This window comes from Nilaparvata lugens, chromosome 3, assembly GCF_014356525.2.
Source record: "Nilaparvata lugens isolate BPH chromosome 3, ASM1435652v1, whole genome shotgun sequence".
Taxonomy (NCBI): Eukaryota; Metazoa; Arthropoda; class Insecta; order Hemiptera; family Delphacidae; genus Nilaparvata; species Nilaparvata lugens.
In genome coordinates this window covers 71,053,885-71,074,908 of record NC_052506.1, presented here as the reverse complement: position 1 = coordinate 71,074,908, position 21,024 = coordinate 71,053,885, and the positions used below count along the sequence as shown (strand labels likewise).

Sequence of the window (21,024 nt, the reverse complement as noted above, 5' to 3'; positions counted from 1 at the left end):
CCGCAGATAACAGCATATTGTGAATCTAGGTGTTGCCAACTATCGTCTGGGCATACATTTATTTGGGGTGACTGTACTCTTAAGCCAGTTACACACATATCGATTTTTTGCCGTCCTTATAAAGACGTCCTTCTTATTGCTTTCTTATTTGCCGTCCTTCTTATTGGATCAAGCAGAAGATGTCAAACAGATGATGTTTGTGAAGTTCCGTTCAATCTAACAGAATTTATAAGGACAGCAAAAATCGTACGACCAAAAATCGATGTCTGTGTAGTTAGCCTTAGTGATGAACACTCTTCACAGATTTTGAAAGGATTACAATAAAAACATTCGAGTAGAAATATTAGATCCATTTAATTGAAGACTGCAGGTTGATTTCAATCAGAAGTGGAAAAGTTTGAATGCAGTTGAAAATAGATATTTGTGCATCTTTTGTGCGAAGTAAGACATTGCAGTACGAGATAGAATACTACCTTACTATACGAAGAAAAGCTGAGAACGACAAGAGTATGGAAAATCTATGGAGAACAGCAAGACATTTGCACACCTGTTGTACACAAGATTTTCATCACCACCATAGTTATTATGAATTAGAAAATTGTTCTAGTAGCACTGTACGCCGCTTGTTTCGTTCACCCCGTTTGGATACCCACCAATTTAGAAAAGTGAAAATTGTGATGAGTGGCGAATTAAAATCGACTACGCTATTATAGAGCATCAATTGTGATTATTGTACTCGTCTTATTGCCGTATAAAGAATTGCTATTGCCTGTTGTACCAAATTTAATTATAATAATACGTTTATTTTGATGGCCCTAATTAGTATTTGTATTGACTTTCATTACCTGATCTTTAATATAGTTTCATCTCATGATTGGTGGAATTTATTCAGATTTATCTATTCACGAGACTCTGGGCCCAGTGTTTTCAATTATTGTACACCTATTTTAAGTGTGTTTATAAAGACCGCTGTATGTACTCAATAAATTCTGGGGACCATAATATCTTTGAGTGCATTTGGGAACCGTAATTTCTTGGGTCTAATTAGACATTACTGAGAGTGGGGCGTAACACTGCTTCTCTTGGAAAAATATTATTTTATGGGTTATTTCATTATTCAGGATATTTATTTTAATTACATATAATTAGGTAATACTTACTAGTATCCTTTTTATTATAATAATTTACCCGACTGGTTTCGGGTATTCATCCCATTAATAAAAATAAATGTTCATCAAGGAGCCCTAAAGAAATGAATTAAGATTAAAATATACTGTATAATGTATTTATTTCATATAATGTATTATGCATACTTATTTATACTAAATATTTATTTCTCAAAGCTTGATCAAGACATTTGAACATGATCAGAAGACAGTCTTTACAAAGAGTGCACGGTTTCGATTTCTATGGCAATAGTAACTATCCATAATAAATTCCAGTGCACCCAATTTAACCATGTTCAAATGACTTGACCGAGGTTGGTGAAACCGGGTTTTAGTATCGATCTTCAATAAGAGTACATGTGTAAGAAATTGAAACCGGGAAAGTGATATATTCTCCAATATAAAAACATCCATGAAACGTTCTAGAGGCCGCGAGATATAACATGACCCTTCGACTACCACTCGATGAGACTCAATAATGATTTTTTATGTTGGGGGTGAGTGTTTGGTCAGTATGTTCTTGGCAGATTGTACCCTCACTTCGAACAATTTCCAAACTAGCCGTATGCTTGCAGATTGAGAGGGGAATATGTGTGAGAGAGACATCCCTAAAGGTCATTTCACAACGTCGAAGCGTAACTTGAAATACGTCTTTTGAAAGACATAGCCGACGTATCTCCTGATGTTAATCAATCTAACGACTTAACGTAACCAGTTTAAAATGAAGATTTAACGACGTAGCGTAGCCAATTTAAAACGAACATATTAATTAACATTAGGAGATACGTCGGTTACGTTTCAAGCTACACTACTGCGGTGTGAAATGACCTTGACACGTTAGCTACTCATTCACCGTTTGAGAGGTTGAGGGTCATGTTATATCTAGTGGCCTATACCTTCTATTCACGTACCTTCTATGTATAATACGGCCCTGAGACAGATGAGAAACTAATGAGAAACATAATATTGATCTTACCGTTTGAGGTTGATCGAGCACTATTCGTTTGCTATTGACAACTGGAACTGGGTTGTGGATTTGCATGGTTTGAGGAGGTTGATGCTGGTAGAAGGGCTGCTGAACCGGTTGAGGTGGAGGGTGGTAAACTGGTTGCTGCGGTGGGTTGGCTTGAGGTTGATGGTACTGGTATTGCTGCTGGAGTTGCTGCAGCTGCAGGGTTGCTGGCGATGGATAGGGAAGCGGTTGAGGAGCTACTACTTGTTGAGGGTAGAACTGCTGGTGTTGAGGAGGAGGAGGGGGAGGAGGTTGTTGGTGGTGCTGAGGAGGAGGCATCATGAGTTGTTGCGGCTCAGGTTGGTGGTGCTCCATGTGAGGAGGCGCATGCGCAACGGCTGCTCTTTGTAACATCACTTGTCCTGCTGAATTTATGGGCAGCTGTAAACACAACAAAACATCAACTTGTAATAAATATTTATTCATCATACTTATTCATACAATGACAAAATCAAACCAAATTAATTGGATACAATCAACTGAATTAATCTCAAAAAAGTTTATTTCCAAATTTTAATATTTTATACAGTCTAAATAAGATGATGTTATCACTTCATATATTTATCACGAAAATAATATACTGAACATTTGGTATTAGAATTAATGTGTTGGTGTATATTGAATTGAATGCTGGGCTGTACCAAGATGTCAAGCAAAATAAGATTTCTTTCTCAGGATCGTGAACATTGAGAATTGGAATTAATCAATATGGTGGTAGAGTGGTAGATATTTAAATGAATGGTGGGCTGCACCAATATGTCAAGAAAAAAAGGTTTCTTTCTCGGGATCATGCTAACATGAACTTTAGACTTGTGCGTCGTTCGTTAATGGGAGGAACAGATTAGGTAAGATTTATTCATTTATGAACTATAAAACACAGTTCATCAGAATGAGTTGGGAATATGATTGAACGCATCGACAATGCATATATGATTGTTTGTAGCCCTTTTTGTGCAGCAACTATTATAGTACTGCTTCGTGTAGAGCAGCAGTTAAATAAGCGTGACGAGTTCTTAGTATAGTTTAGACAGTTGCTTCCGCATGTTCGACTTTAACTGAAGCAGCCTACCAGTGGCGCAGCCAGAAAAAAATTCGGGTGGAATCATAACATTGTAGTAGAAAGCACTTAAACTTTGAGGGTTTCACGGGGTGTGTGGGGGGTATGGAATAGCCCCTAAAAGGAGGTCCGGGGGCCCTCCCCCGGAAAATGTTGAAAATATACCTTTAATTTGGTGCGATTTTACGCAATTTCCACTTGAAAACAAACATTCCATTGTAATCAGTAGGCTACTTATTATTTCGATTTTCCCTTTAAAATTTCATAGACCTATTGGTTTTTGATCAAATAACAAATACAATGGAATGGAGTAGAATTTTATTTGTCATTCAGTTTTTAATAAAAAATAGTGATTTTGTAGAAGGCCTACTCATTATTATTCTGATAACACGCTAGAATGCTCAAATTTTGACTCCAATAAAGCACTATTTCAACCAACTTTATAGTTTTACCTTTTACTTGATTAACAATTTTTTCAAAGTTACATTATTTTTAATTTGGTGTTGAACTTATATTGTTTTGATAGGGGGGAAGGGGATAAAACTTTTTTTTCAAATGGGGATGTGTCCCTCAATTTGCATGGTAGAAACTACGCTCTTTCATCATAACTGTGACATTTTCGGGGGTACTCTCTAGAAGAAGCTGCTGGAGCTTTGTTTAAGGATATGCATGGAACTGAATAAACTATAATCAACTAGAGCAATAAAAGCGATATTGAATTTCTTTATAATATTAGATGGTAAAAAGTGATTTAACTTTGAAGTGTTATCTGTAGTTCCTCTATCCCCTGCTATCTAATTTTAGTCCCTACGCAATACACCACTCGTCAATGTTTTTAAGAAAATAGCTCATTATTAAAATCATTGCTATTGCAGTGCTAGTCTCTCATCCCTTATATATTGCTCGACTTACATAGTAAGTTTCAATATAATGAAAATATGGTATTAGGTGCTAATATTTGTAGTTGATCCAATCACAAAAAATTCAGGTTCCATTTCGGGGGGAGGATACATCCCCATATCCCTCCCCCTGGATACGCACTGACCCTACGCTCTCATTCAATCGACTTCCAATTTTTCAAAGTTCGTTGGCCAACAAATTGATTCAGACCTTCTTCCTTTTTAGAATAACAAGAGAACATTGAATGTGCATTGTGCATAAAGACAAAACTTACAGTAAATCATCATTACTAATCAGTCTTCAAATGAAAAGGACGTCGATAATATTTAAAATGAAACTTTGAGGAGTGTCTTTGATCTTTTCAAATAGGTAGCCTATTTGTTGTAAGTACTGTAGAGTGAAAATAGCTGTGCATACCTTTTTAATAAGAACACTTCCATCTTTAGTGCGAACTCGAACCATTCTGAAAGCGGCTGGCTGTTGGTCGTTGAAGAAGGTGACCTGCGGCAAGGCGTGACTGGGCTGCGGCTGCGGCTGCGGCTGCCTGACTGGCGACGGCTTTGCGCCAATCCGCTGATGCACGCTTACTCGGCTCGGTTGCTGCTGTTGATGCTGCTGCTGATGATGATGCTTCTGCTGCTGCTGCTGTTGATGCTGACTAGATTCAATGTTAGCGGGTCTTTGTGGCTTAGAAACCGTTGCTTGAGGATCTGAAATATATTCACGTGATATCAGAATCCATACACAGTACGGGAATTAAAAAAGAAAATTTAGTTTCTTTTTCAAGCCAAAAAATAAATTTGATTCATTCAAGACCAAAAACACAATAGAAATCAAAATACAAAAACAATACAAATACATAATACAAACAGGCATTATGGTAGGGTGTGCTAAATAGAATGAAAGGAGAAAAAATACCTAGCCAACTATGGTTTTCCATGTAATAGGCAGGTTGATGGTATAAAAGTAAAAGTAAAGAGAAGTAAAAAAGGGAAAATGGAAAAGGAAAATAGGAAAAAATAGAGAAAAAAAGACAACGTCCAGAAACGAACGAACGATGGTTAAAAATTCAAATGTTTCTTTAAAGCCAAAAATAGGTTCTTCTCATGTTGGTAAGCTGATTTCCTGTACAAAAAATAACCGTTCGGATTAAGGATTTTACATCTGATCATTAATTTCATCAAGTGACTACATTTATTACTGATAGCTAGAATTAAAAATATTAACTAATCATAGAATTAGTCTAATCTAGAATTAAACTATAAACTAATCATATAGTCAGTGTATCCTCTTTTGACGTACCTATAAGTTTATTATACCGAGTGATTCAAAAAGGACTTTACAACTTTGAAAATTCATATAAATCTTATTAAACAAGGTACAGAGCTGGTTTTCGTGTTGTTTTAAAGGAAAACACTTCAATTTTTTTACCTTAAACTAAAGATATTCTATGTGACTTCCGTTGGTTATCCTGCAGACATCCCATCGATAGTCGATTTCTTGCCAGACTCGCACTAGCATTTCAGGGGTACCTTGCTCAACAGCAGCACAAATCCTTGCTCTAAGCTCAGGTAGAGGGGCTGGCAAAGGAGGTACATACACCATATCTTTTATGAAACCCCACAAGAAAAAATCCAGCGGTGTTACGATTCGACATTACGACCAATCCACTGATTTGGAAAGCGGTCATTAAGAAAATCCCGGACGTCAGTCAGATAGTGTGGTGGTGAGCCATATTGCATAAAAAACATTTCGTTCTCGGTCATACTCGTCGATCTGTGGTATCAAACAGTTTTGGATCATATCAAGGTATAATATTTGGTTTTTCAAAACGAAAAACTCAGCTAGCACGCTCGAGTCCAGTGAATGCAGCCATCTTTGACGTAACTGCCGCTAGCGCTTGTGCGGCGCGACCAGGCACTAGCGAACTACGCGAGTCAAAACGTGGAGTGTTTTCCTTTAGAACAACACCAAAACCAGCTCTGTACCTTGTTTAATACGATTTATATGAATTATCAAAGTTGCCAAGTCCTTTTTGAATCACTCGGTGTTTATTGAAATGAAAAATATTCTAATCTATTGAATCTGCGTTAGGACGTTAAACGAGTAAGAACGAACTTACGGTGAAGCGGATGTGGTGAACCCAGCCTAAATTGGGTCAGTCTTCACCGATAGCAAATACTAATTTCATTCTATTTCAGGTTTCTAATCATTCAATTACACGTAGAATGAGAATATCCAATTGGAATAATTTCTTAAACGCTGTATTTCAACATATCAGAATCTTCAATAAACAATCAGAATTTGAAAAAAGCTTTTCGTAGAATCGAAATTCTCTAACAAAATAAAAATCTACAATGACACTATTAAGTGGCGAAAATAAAGGAATAATACAACACATAATGTTTAATGTGAATGAAAAATGATAATTTTGCCTTACTTGGAGCGTTTTGACTAGTCACTTTACGCTGCTCAAGTTCTTTCTGCTTGGCGACAGCGGCAAGTTTTCTCCTTTCCTCTTTTTCTTGTAACAGTTTTTCTCTGAGTCGTTTTTGTTCGGCGATTTTCCGTTTATATTCTCGGGTTTCCTCATCGTCATCTTCGTCATACTCTATCTGTGAACAATTAATAGAAATATTTAAAAAATGGGTTTCAGATATCTGAATGATACATCGATTAATTTACTATATTTCTTCAAACATTTCGAAGCCGAAATAGGCTTCCGGCTATTTCTTTCCAACAGTCAATCTGAATGGTGGTTCAGCACCCTGGTTTGAAGACTGTATGTACGATAAATTGTGTGACAAGGTAGATACAATCATAAGTGCACTATACCTTATTTTGAGTTGTTCTAGTCCTCAACGACCCGGTACGAGAAGCTGATTACTATCATCAACATTTACGCGGCAATTTAAACGATATGGTGAGCAGCGAAGTGTAGGCTAATCTTCAGCAAGTAATCAGGCTGGAAAGACCAGTTAGTAGCTAGTACATGACTATAAATAAACTGTGTGGCCAATGCAAGTCTTGTTTTCTATTGAGGCTATCCGGTTTCAGCGGCCATTGTTGTTACCGATTTCAATCTTTTCCCTATGCTATAGCATTGGAGCAGAATTTATTCCATTCATAAATCGAAATTGGAGTATTTTCTAGAATTCTTTTCACTCAATTCAGTATTGCAATGATAAAATGATTATAGCCGAATGAATGCTTATAATAATCCAGATTCCTCGAGAACAATAATTTATCGTTAAAATAAAAATGTTATTACTCTTTAGTAGTAATATTACAACTGCAGGAATAGAAAAAGCCACTCAAATTTTCGTTAAATATGAGATTAAAGTATCTCAGCCATATCTGATATTTATAATTGGGTGATAACTTGAGACCAGACAAAAGTTACGAATTTTATCACCACTTCACATTTGTTTAGAACTCCTTGAAACCTGTAAACCATGCATTTATCATCACCACTCTTCCCATTACCCACATTCATGACTGAACATTATTTGAGCTACCTTATTCTACTACCACGGGCTCAGAAAAATAAGACTTATTGAAATAACTATGATGTCCGGTCACGGAAAGCCTTTGGCATAGAATTTGATTAATAGGTTTAGATGAGTACGGGGAATTTGATTAATAGGTTTAGATGAGTACGGGGAAAACCCCCTAAAGAGGGGTCCATATTAACAAATATGATAGTCATAAAAAGGACTACCTTCGAGACACAACTCAGAATGATTAACAATATTTTTAATGAAATAATTTTTAATACTAATTCTTATTGGCCAGGCTAACCGGGTTCGCTTTCAACTGCTAACATTTTTCAAACTGTTTTTTTTTCACAATGTTTTGCGCACAAGACGGATTTCCCACATTTTTCAATAAATAGACATGTGGATACTGTAATCTTTTGGAAAATATATTAATATTCTCATGTTATAAGCATTCTAGTCTCGATATCATTATCTTTTACTACATCAGTTCCACAAAATATACAATATTAGTAAGGTAATTCAGTCTCACTTCTACGGTTTGGTCAGAGAATGTTGTAGTGTCCGGAACATTATCAACAGTTTGAACTTCCAGCAAGTTTCTTTTCCTCCCAGCTATTAGTGGTTTTTCGGGACTATTCGGATTCGGCTTCTTCTGCTTGAACGGCAGCTGATGATGAGGATTCTTCGGCTCTGGATGTGGCCGCTTAACTGGCTGCTGCTGCCGAAAATTCGGTAATCGCGGATGTGAAACTAAAAGAGCAAAGAAAATGATCAAGAATTATTAATGCAAAGAATGATAAAAATAATCATCAACATCACTTTATATTTATTTTAATTATTATTTTCTAATTTATTATTTTATTATGTTGTAACATCATTAAAAATGTGGAGAATGAGTCTGTCGAGGTTCTTTTCAGAATAGTTCAACTTTAAAATAGTATACAGTGGCATTGAACCCGGGAAAAGGTTGATGGGCAATATTATTCTGAACAATAGCGGCTTCAAAACATTAGTGAAGGCTACCTGTGTCCTAAGTAGAAGCTTTAAACAAAATTAAATTCATAACAAGCTTCCAGTTATTCATTTTTCCAAATTATGGTAACATTTTTGTACAACACTACAACTACATTATAGATGTTGTTTCATTCGGAAGGGTGTTAATAGAAATTATATTATTCTATATCCTTTTTAGACAATTTATAATATATTATTTGTTGAAACACTGCCGATTTATGTAAATTAAAATATTATATTATCGCATTCAATCTTCATTATGATTAATAATTCTTCATACGTCTAAGGCTGACCACTAACGACTGGACATGCATGATGAACACATGCATGTGTACAAAAATGTCGTCATACATTGTTGTCATCACAGCGAAAGGCTTCGAACAAAATTTTATGAGGTTGCGTTTTTGAATCTTTAATTTTTGTTGTTTTTTTTCTTCGCTGCTCAATTTGAGGTTGAATTATTTTGTATTATTTTAATTTACAATTTCCAAGTGGTTTATTTATTGTTTTGATGATTTCAATATTTTATTGATCTATGTTCATTTGAAGATTACAGTTTACATAGTATAGAGTAAATACTTAAATTTGACTATTTATTTATTCATACAATTATGCATATATTTATTTATTAGAATCTGCTGTCAAACAGCTTTTTTTTGTTCGATGTCTTTCGTTCATGATAAACATGTATGATGAACATGTGTATACACATATGTTCATCATGCATGTCCTGTCGTTAGTAGCTAGCTTAAAATTAATCAAATAATAGTTATATTGTCATTTATTGTGAATTAGTGTTCAAGCCAGCATATATTGTAGCTTATATGAATAAATAAATCTAATCTGTGTTGTAGAAACATTTTTAATTAAAATGCTCAATTATTGAATGCTTATGTTGAAATATATTTACCATTGGGTGGGAAGGGAGGTCCGGGAGGCATCATTCTCGGGCCACCCGGATGTCTGAATGGCGGAGGGAAGCCACCTCTCGGAAATCCACCTCTTCTAAACCTCGGCAAGAATCGCGGCTGAAATAATAGCATAAAATGTCATTTTTATCTCATAGTAGACCTAATAAAATGAAATGTAATTAATTTTTTCAAGTGCATGGAGAGTAGACAAAGATTGAACACATTTAACAACGGTTGTAATAGAAATAGAGGGAAGAGAGCTTATGTATGTAATAGCAATTCTATAATGCAGAACTTCATTTATGTGAAATACAATAATCTGTTTTCTCCTGAATAAATTATAGAAACTGACGCCTTCTAACGAGAAGGATGCATTAAGATGAATAATTTTCACTTGAAAAATGAGATCAGATACTGTGATATAAGCAGTGATCAATGTCATCTACACAACACACACAATACTATTTGATTAATAACCAAATAGCACGGTATAATATTTACAGCTCAATTTATATAGCAAAGCAAAAATTATATTCAGATGATATTCAACTAATTTGAGCAATAATCTAAATTGAATGGTATGATTTTCATTGTGTAGAATAACTACATCCAAGTATTATCAAATGTCTCAATATTTTCAAAACCTATCTTTTTACATCATTATAACCATCATTCCCTGAAAATTTTCCCTTGAGAATCTCATAATATTTTCAATTATTTATCGATAATTTTACTTATTTGCAGGTTTGAAAGCTTTCTAAGGCCGGCCACCAAAGACAGGATAAGTATGTCAAACATGATTGTGTGAACGAACTTCACACAAGTCTGTTCATACAAGTTGTCATCGAACATTATCGAGGTTAGGTTTTTGTGTCTTTGAATTTTTTTAAAATTTTTCTTCGCTGCTCTATTTGAGGTTGGATTATTTTTATTTAATCTACACAACTTATTATTTGACATAAGAATTTAAATCATTATAATTTATTAATTTCTATTGGTTTATTTATTGTTATTGGTTGTTTATTTTAGGTTAGACATTGTGTCAAACAGCTGTTTTTCGTTTAGAGCTTTCACGTGAATGTATTTTTCATCAAAGACATGTCCGTTCTCACATGTTGATATAGTGAGGTCCACGTTATAATGACAGTATTTGATCAACTTTGGTTTTGCTATCCTTGTCTATCATTCGACAAAGCCGGTGGTACTATCCTTTTCTAGGTCCACAATAATGCCAATTATGTTTTTGACAGTGTAAAAGTGTAATTAATTAATGCAGAGAATCGGCATCGCTATTCTTCTATCTTTATCCACTGCCATTATAACGTGGACCTCAATATAGTGGTCGGCCTTGAAGTGATAATATTGATCACGGAAACACTGAACTGTCTAATTCAAATTTGGATTGAAAACAGTTTTGGACGAATTCTTGTTTGTTTTCACCTTAATTTTATGTATTGTCAATGAATAAAGATAAATAAACATACGAATAATAGGAATGATAGTGATGGGGAGATCTACATACCGGTATCTGGTTGTGAGGAGCAGGAGGAAACATCCGCTGAGGTGGATGCTGACCTGGCGGAAAGGGATGTGGTGGAGGTCGGAAAGGCGGCTGATGATGTTGGGGGGCGAAGAAGGGGGGCCGCGGCGGCGGATGCCTGGGCCTGCCCTGCTGCACAAATGCACCTGGCTGCAACCAAACGACATTGCACACATTAAGGTTGGAACATCCTATTCAAATATGAGTTCTATTATTGTAATAGGACTACAAAAATCTTATAAAGTTATTGTAATAGCTCCCAAAATCATTAACAAGAATCGTAGCTGGGAAAGGTTAGGTTAGGAGTGCGCCGTGCTTTTCCAAACGTTTTACTGGTGAAATTTTTTAAAGTATTTTGATTTTCATACTACCAAGTTACCAAAATGGAACAAATTTTCAAGAGAAAAACTTTCTATAATTTTTACTATTCATTTTTTACTATTTACTAGATGTGAGCGCCTAAAGTTGAAATCTGGGGTGATCAATTTCGAAATTGTTAGCAAATAAATTCATGAAATTCTGAGAATATGTTTACAATAGCCTACATTGTTTATTGAACTATTTATCTTCTATGATAGATTGTTCATTGGAATGTTTATTTGATTTCGCAGAACATTAATTGTAGGGAAATTTATTCTATTTTGAAAAATAACCCAATTTGAGTTTATTTTCTGTTATTATTTAAATCGTACAATATCTTCTCTGAAATTTAAAAAAATCAAATAATATGTAATTTGATTAATAATACCCTGGCCTAGAGAATTTATCCTTATTATTCCATTTATATATTTGCTATCAATTCCGAAATGAATCACCCAATGTTTTAAACTTTAGACAACAGTAAAATTTATGAAAAACGAATTTCCTTATAAAATTATTTCATTTCGGTAACTTGATAGTATACAACTCAAAAAACTTTAAAAAAAGTCACTAGTAAAAGTTTCATAAAGCGTATTGCACAAGCTTAGTCAAGGACTGATTGTTGAAAATGTTCTTTCCCACCTAAAGCTAGGTTTACTCATCTCTAATAATGATACATCACATTACACTTGCATAAGCCTGGAGCTCATGTGGGCAACACCCTAAAAAAGAAGGAAATCATACAAAAACAATCAATCCTTATCATCATTCCCATTACTGACTTACACATCCCAAAACAGTATCATCGAAATCAAAATTCTACAAATGGATGAATACTTAATTAAAAAATGGAGTTTTATTTTTGTCATATCCACATTTGAAAAAACGATGTTTTTCCAAGTAAGGAGAAATTCCGCAATATCAATTCCCATTTAACAAATTTCATTAATGTATACTTTTGGTGGATTGCGCCTGCTGATTGAACTTACAGGCTGGTGAGGCGGCCTCATCCCACCTCCCCCACCAGGCGCTGACTCTGGATACATTTGAACAGTGATCAGTTTGTTTTGGTCGGAGAACTGCACCTTTCTCGGCGTGAACTCGGTCTCGAGGCCGGGTGGAGGGGGCTGTTGCTGTGTCAATATGTGCTGCATTGTGTTGGTGGCCGGGGGCGGTAGCATCGGGTGGGATGCGGGTGGGGGTGGCTGCCCAACTGGACTCTGATTGTAATTCTGGTAGGCCGGCTGAAACAAAGAGCCAAACAAATGAAAACATTAGTCACTACCAAACATTTAAGAATCTAGGTGTTTTTACACATTATTTTACATGAACATACGTAATAGAAACATATAAAATAAATGAATAATTTTTTTCTACATTTCAACTTGAAAATGACCTGAGTTAGGGTCGAAACTAGTTGTTGAACTATTTCAAAGTTTTTAAAAAAATAAAGGGTACTATAAAGCCGCGTTTACACCAAAGTTATTAACAAAAATGTTAATAACTTAATCCTTATAGATTCTATTAGATTGAACGGGACTTGACAAGCACATATATGATCATTATGTGTATGATAATTTCCGTTTAATCTAATAGAATCTATAAGGATTAAGTTATTAACATTTTGTTAATAACTTTGGTGTAAACGCAGCTTAAGATTTTTATTGTTATTAATTTGTTAAAAAGTAGCCCATGTGAGTGAAGTGTTTTTATATATAGGTTTATTTCGATACAAATAATGTAAAATTGAACTATTGAACAATAAACAAACAGCTGCTACAATTATAGAAATCACTAATAACACATTGGATTGACCTACGGTCTCTAAAACTTCGTGAAACTGATAACCAGATGGCAAAAGTGATTTATTAGTATCTACTAGAGACATAGAGTTGAATGTAAGCAATTCCAGTAGGCCGTTGATTGGAAAAAGGTGCTACTTGAGAATCATAATTGGATCCTCGAGGTCTACTAGAGAAAACTGGCTGAAGATCATACGTGGATCCTCACGGCAGCCTGTTAAAATCTTGCACTTTCGCCTGACAGTCGTATAGGACATGTGAAACTTCACGTTAGTGGCCATCCTAAGGTGAGAACAGAACGAGTGAGTCACGGTGAAGATCGATGCCACTAAACAGGTTTGCAATGATAACAACATTTGGAATCATTGATATGAATATAGAATGCTAGCGAGCTGAAATCTACATATCGACCGTTCAGTAAGGTCGATGTTTAGCTTCAAGTTCAACACATTGTGAAGCATGGAAGTGAAGAGAACGGTTAAGTCTCGATCGCATTTCAGCACAATAACATCCAAATGTTTGCCAGCTTATTAGTGGCATCAATCGAAACTCAAGGCTAAAACCACGACCTGCCCGTTCTGTTCGTACATTAAGAATATACTGGCTATCAGGCAAGCCACCTACTCAATTTACCTAATAGCTATTTATGTATTAAAGAGCGTAATGCGCGACTTTATCGCTCGCGCAAAACAGTTATCACGCGACGCGAAGCGGAGCGTGATAATTTTGCAAAAGCGATAAAGAAGCATTACGAGCGAATTGTTAGATTACTTATATCGGCGGAGTTACAATTACCGACTTTTTAGATTAAGATCTGACCTTTTGGCGAGCTGCTTACCATCAGCTGATTGGCAAGCGTAAAGAAACTCTTCTGCGCATGCGCGATTGATTTGCGAGCGTAATAACTTGTTTTACGAGGAGAATTGAGTATGTAAATTCTTTTTTTACGCGCAGTTGTAGAAAAAATACATTATATTCTACTCTCCTTGCAACTACGTCTTTATCTTCGAACAAAATTTTGTATTCACCTCTCTATCTCCGATCACATGTTTACAATATTAATAAACTAACTTTCAATTCTTTGAAGCGAAGATTAGTGGTATTTTATTCTGATTTAGAGAATAATAATAATGTTACTGACTTGTCCAGGAGAATTCCAGGTGGGAGGTGTGTGAGCTGGAGCTTCCTCATAGTAGCCAGTGTAGTTGTGCTGCTCATACTGCTGCTGCTGCTGCTGCTGCTGATGCTCATGTGCCGCATTCTGCCAGTCATTCTGATAAGATGCGCCTTGCTCAGGGGGGCCGCCATGAGGTGCAAAAGAGGATGCTTGCTGTACAACAAAGTTGAATTGGTCACATACTATTCTCGGAGAAGCTCCAATACTAACACTACTTTGAAAATTATTGTATTGCGAGAAGGAGGCAAAATGGGTTTCTACCTAGTGTCTCCATTGATAAAAATTATTAATTTTAATGACATTAAAATAACATGTTGTGAGAATTAAAACTAAGTTGAAAAAAAGAGTAATTTTAATTAGTTTAATTTTTATATAATTTTTTTACGATTATAAATTTTATGAGTAATAACTTTTACAAGTGGCCCTTACCAAAAAAGTAAATACTTGGTTCTACTATGATAAAAGATAAAAATTGTTCATTTATTGATTCTATTATTTATAATATTCTCGGCGGTGATCTATTCCAATCCGAAAGTGTTTTGAATTACAAATCTTCAAAATCCCATTTTGTTGGAAGTAGAGATCCTTGGAGATTCTTGATTTCGGCTTACTTAAAAACATTCATTAGAAGATGATAGAGTTCTAATAGATAAATAATTGTATTAAAACTGTAACTGATTTTCAAATTATCTTTAAATTATGAAATAGAAACACAATAATTACGTTGTATTTTCCACTTAATTTTTATTCCCACAGAGCCAAGGGATTCGATATTCATGCCATCATTTTCAGTTAAGGAGAGTTCTACAACATCATGGAATACATAATACAGTGTTAAATTCATGTGTTTACATTAATTTTTACTCCTCAAGTCATAGTAACGGATTTATTGCTTCCGGATATGATAAATGTATGATTTCTATGTTCGGATAATATTATGTGAATCCATTACAAAAGTGCTGTGATTACCTGGTAGTGAGGGTATTGACTGTTGACTGGAGGTTGATGTTGGTGCTGATGATGCTGATACTCCGGCTGCTTTTGGTATTGATGAGCAGACTGGTTCAAATGCTGCGCTTGTTGTTGAGCATTACCTGGCGCTGAAAAAGTGATAAGCAACTCAATTAGTTCCATTACTTATCGTAACTACTAGTAGTTCTGTGAACAGTAGACCTCGCGCTCAGTAAGTTACATTGACCTGTTGTTATGTTTCCTCAAAAATTAATAAATAATTTATCAATTTAAAATGTTTAGAAAAAATCCTAAATAAACTTAGAGCTTTCTGTCCTATCGTACTGTGACGTGTCGTCCGGGAATGTGAGTGAGTGTGAGCGCTGTTATCAGGTCTGGCTGCAACTGTCTACAACGTTGATGGAAAGATACATTTTCAAGATGTTCGATGTTTTTGAACGGGTAGTATTATAGTCCACTAGACAGCTGATTATGATGAATAATTCTATAGACTGATTTTTACTTTCCTTGCCCTATTACCATAGGTAAGGAAAGTATTGCTTTCCGAAAAAAATTAAGGTACCCCAATTTCTAAATTTCTATACGTTTCAAGGTCCCCTGAGTCCAAAAAAGTGGTTTTTGGGTATGTGTGTGTGTGTGTGTGTGTGTGTGTGTATGTGTGTTTATGAGTGTATGTGCGTCTGTGTACACGATATCTCATCTCCCAATTAACGGAATGACTTGAAATTTGGAACTTAAGGTCCTCACACTATAAGGATCCGACACGAACAATTTCGATCAAATGCAATTCAATATGGCGGCTAAAATGGCAAAATGTCAAAAACAGGGTTTTTCGCGATTTTCTCGAAAACGGCTCCAACGATTTTTATCAAATTCATAGGCTACATAAAATAGTCATTGATAAGCTATATCAACTGCCACACGTCACATATCTGTAAAAATTTCAGGAGCTCCGCCCCATCTAAGCAAAGTTTGATTTGAGATTTCCAATTATCAGGTCTCAGATATAATTTGAACGAATAATTCCGAGTGGAAAAGATTGAGCATAAAAATCTCTTCAATTAATGTTCAGGAACATTTTCACCTAAAATTGAAAATAAGCTTGAAATTTGAGAAAATATGATTATTAAATTGCAAACTGTTAGTAACTGTTGATTCTATTAAATAATTCACTATGAAGAGATAGCAGATCTCGTGTGTATCCAGCGTTATTGTCCTGTCACCAGCTGGCTCAGATCTTTGAATAGTAGACTTGAGATGCGCGGGAACACTAGCGTCAGGTGATCAATTTTCATAACGGCAAGGAAAGTTGTGTGAGTGCGCCACACCAGATTTTTACTCTAATATTGGCGTATGAAGGAGGCTCCTTTTCCTATCCCATACGTGTAGAAGCCAATTCTCCCCTTTCTTATACTATGGACAATCGTATAATCTGATTTTTACGGAAATATTGACGTTCCTTTTCAAGTATCCTTAAAATTCGAAATTTCCAAAAACCTTGTATTTACGTCGACGCGCAATTAAAAAAGGAACATACCTGTCAAATTTCATGAAAATCTATTACCGCGTTTCGCCGTAAATGCGCAACATATGAACATTTAAACATTCAAACGTTTAAACATTAAGAGAAATGCCAAACCGTCGACTTGAATCTTAGACCTCACTTCGCTCGGTGAATTACCACTAACAAATAATATTGATTCTTTATTGATTCATACAATAAGTACATCATCAAAATGATGGGGAGAGAAAAAAATAAGTTAACCTTGTGCTATTCCTATCCCAAACTTATACAGTTCAATGTAATTGTTTGTTTGAAGAATGCTTGATTTTTTTATAATTAATGGAATGAAATACAAATCTGTTAATTTATGTTTTATTAAGTAAAGTTATCTAAAATTAGCACAACCTGAATGAGTTTAGGGTTAAGGTAGCGCGGCCTTTCTATCAACCAATACATGTGACAAAAATTGAGTCAAATGAATTGAGTTTCTATGGTTTTTCTATTACCATTGTTCTGTAGTATGTGAGAGGAACTATCTATAATCGTATTGAATTTGGGTATAGAATACTTATACATAGGTTTTTTGTAAGAAAATGCATTTCAACATAAAGAGAAAAATAATGGATATAGAACACAAAATTGTGTTGTTCGCTGGTTTGCAAGGCAGAAGAAACACAAATTTATCATTTAACAATCACAAATCATTATAACAATGATATGATTGGAAGAAGAGAGCAGGCATAGCCCAAAACTGTCTTTCTCCCAAATTTTGATGAATAAAAATTTCCAAAAAAAGTATGAGGTTATTATTTCACCTTCAAGTCCAATTTTCACTTCAAATCTAATGACTAAATTAAAAAATTTAAATTTTGATATTTGAAAACTAATTAAAATAGAAAATATTTCACTCAAATCTCTACTAATTCTGAATTTTCGAGTAGTTCAAAAAATGCCAACTTCCCCTTAGTTATTTGTAATGTGGTATTTTACATTAGAAGTCTTCACATATGTGGTGAATCAGTAAAGATTCGAAAATTTCAACTTGAAATGATTGAAACTGATGTATAATTTAAAACAATTGACGAGTTTCCTACAACAGAGATCATGGATATATTAAGAAAATATTGGTAATTTATTGTATTTACAAAATATGCTGATGAACTTGGATTATTTGAGTAATCAACCAGACTAGCTTTATCGTGGATATTTCATATTGGAAATTATTCAATAGACCAGTATTGAATGCAATCAGGCATTAGGAATGCTGGTTTTAGGTTTTTAGCCACAATTTTGTATAATAAACAATGATTCAACAAAATATGTAATTTTGGTGTAACTTACTTCGACTCCTAATTTGCAAACTAGCTTGATCGCATTTCGACTAGACTCACGTGTTTGGTGAGATTGTGGCGGCGCTGGCGCTGGGGAGGTTCCTTTGAAGTGTGGGTTGATGAGCACTTTGTGATGAGGCGCCTCCCCTGTCTGTTGTCCCCCTCCCCGCCTCACACCAGTGCCTCCCCTCCGGCCCATTGCGCCACCTCCTCTTGGCGATTTCTGACCAGCCCCTTTCGATTGACTGGGAGTGATCACACTGTCTGCAGAAACACAAGTTTTGCTAACCAACTGTATCTCATAATAATATTTTATACCTCATACAATATTTGCCATCCAACTCAATATCTAAATGAAATTAAAAAAAAAAATTATCCAAAGAACAGTACAATAACAGAAAAATCAGTACCTTGCAGAAATACAGAGTGACACAGAATAACGGGAACTTTTAAAAACGCCATAAAACATTAGTGGGAAGAGCAAAAATGATTTTATACAAACTAATGTAAAGTTCAAGACTTGCCATTTGAGAATTATTAATATAACTTCTATCACTTTTTGACAATTAATTCTTTAAGATGGCTTCCTCCTGAACGAATACACTTGAAATCTGTGTTGACGATTCTTCATTGATCGATCGCTGCAACATCTCATCTGGGATATTGCGGATTTCATTTTGAATTATGTTTTAAATTTTAATTAATTCAAAATTATTGATGAAATTGTGAGCGAAATCCATTCTGCACGGCATTCAATGGCAACCGTGCGAGTGAGTATTGTTTAGTAACCGTGTAATCTCACGATTATTAGGTTGCGTTTTCTGGTCCCATGATCTGTCCACCTGCGATTTTTCTGTTTGTGGAACTATCTTAAATCAAAAGTTTTCACAACTTGACCAATAACTGTGGTTGAATCATAACAGACAATTCAAAATGAAATTAACAATATCCTAGCTAGAATGTTGCAGCAATCGTTCAGGAATCTCAACACATATTTCAAGAGTGTATTCGTTCAGGAGGAAGCCATCTTAAAGAAGTAATTTTCAAAAAGTGATAGATGTTATTAATAATTCTCAAATGGCAAGTCTTGAACTTTACATTATTTTGAATAAAATATTTTTTGCCCTACCCACTAATGTTTTATGGCGTTTTTGAAAGTTCCCGTTATTCTGTGTCACCCAGTATAATGATTTAGCATAATGATAAGATTATTTTATATGAATAAAACAAAAAACGCCTCAAGGCCTAGTCTGTGTGGGATGGTATGCATAACTCTCAAAGCTAGAACTATGTAGATGACCGACCAGTCTCCAAATATAACAAATATACTGCTAGAATGACATAATAGAAGAAACAAAATGGACTTCACATAATTAGGTAAGATAGGATACATAAATTCAGTGCAGGCTTTATCGAAAAAATTTAGTACTTAATAGATATATAATTTTTAAATGGCAATTTTCTCATATTTCATAATAACATTTGACGTTACTTGAACAAAGATACAGAATAACAGGAATATGGAACTTGACAAAGCATAGAAACAAAATTGTTGCTATCCAACTCAATATCTCAAAACAATATTTTACGTTACTTGAACTAAACATCAATTTAGAATACTATGAAGAGAAAACTTGACAAGGCATTCAATAGGTTTAACTTAACAAGGACTACCTCATTATTTTATTACCAGTGTTATTACATTTGTATCGTAAATAAATGAATAAATAAAATCGAACAGGAGGGAAATAGAAATTTTATTGATAAACTTTGGAAGCTAACTAACAAGCAGAGATACATGCAGTACATCAGTTGATTGCGACAAGGGAAGGGGGGAAAGTTGGGAGTGGTCTGATGACAGATATGGAAAAATCGTATCTATACATAGAATACCAAATATTAAACAACCCGAAAAAATATATAAGAAGAAGAAGCTACCTATATAATAATTAATAAAAGGATTATTTTGTTCAAGAAAATGGAACGTGAATATGAGTATGAATATGGAACGTGAATTCAGCAGGGTACAAATTAGTTTTGTCAAGGCAAGAAGGATAGGCTGGTGGAAGATGTGTGAAAATGAGTGGACAAAGGATGCAAAAAGTCATGCTCAACGAGTACTTAGTTGCACTGAAAAGAGGGCACGATAAATTAGGATTAGAGTACATCAGCTTGATAGTTAGGAGATAGAGATGCTTGGAGGCGGAATTCGGAAGTGGCCAAAGCCCACATCGGGATATAGCATCAGGATAATTTAACTGAGTGACGTTTCAAGAAATACTGTATGGGATTCCCAAAGTAAACATTGATGCCAATAACATGAATACCCAAAGGGTGTATTATTCAGTTAGTATCAATCACTTATACCACTCTCAATAACCTACATGATCACGTTAGCATGATTGAAATCCATTATTGATATGCAAGATACGTGTAGATATCCTGTAGTTATGTGTGTTTTTTGTTAATTTGTAAAATGTTGTGGCTTTAGTTCAACTCGAACCAGAACTCGTCCAAGAGAACAATTAAACTTATTCCAGTTGAAAAATACAATATCCAGAGTGCATAGGAGTTCAAAAAAAACTGAAAAAATGTGATGTCAGATGGAGTTTCAAATAATGACTGCAGGCTTTTCAACTGTCGAAAAATTACTTTTTGAAGCATGAAATGAGTATTATAAACATGTAAGTTGAATTTAATTTATTCGCATAAGCACAAAATAGAGTTAATGATTAAGGAAGAATCAACAGGATCAACTAAAACTTATAATGCCGGTTG

At 34.9% G+C, this 21,024-nt stretch overlaps 1 protein-coding gene across 2 annotated transcripts in view; it reads right to left on the bottom strand.

The window, feature by feature from the left end:
- Window positions 1–1,199: 1,199 nt before the first annotated feature.
- LOC111060034 (RNA-binding protein 33-like) overlaps window positions 1,200–21,024 on the bottom strand; it is a 34,893-nt gene continuing 15,068 nt past the window's right edge. For both annotated transcript variants that reach the window (XM_039424454.1, XM_039424455.1), the window contains 11 exons: window positions 18,307–18,510; window positions 15,409–15,539; window positions 14,404–14,592; window positions 12,450–12,704; window positions 11,083–11,250; window positions 9,560–9,677; window positions 8,165–8,385; window positions 6,576–6,750; window positions 4,553–4,845; window positions 2,143–2,559; window positions 1,200–1,244 (listed from right to left, as the gene is read on the bottom strand). In XM_039424454.1, coding sequence (XP_039280388.1) covers window positions 1,215–1,244; window positions 2,143–2,559; window positions 4,553–4,845; window positions 6,576–6,750; window positions 8,165–8,385; window positions 9,560–9,677; window positions 11,083–11,250; window positions 12,450–12,704; window positions 14,404–14,592; window positions 15,409–15,539; window positions 18,307–18,510 — 2,201 coding nt within the window. In that variant the 3' untranslated portion in view covers window positions 1,200–1,214. The remainder of the gene's footprint in view (window positions 1,245–2,142; window positions 2,560–4,552; window positions 4,846–6,575; window positions 6,751–8,164; window positions 8,386–9,559; window positions 9,678–11,082; window positions 11,251–12,449; window positions 12,705–14,403; window positions 14,593–15,408; window positions 15,540–18,306; window positions 18,511–21,024) is intronic.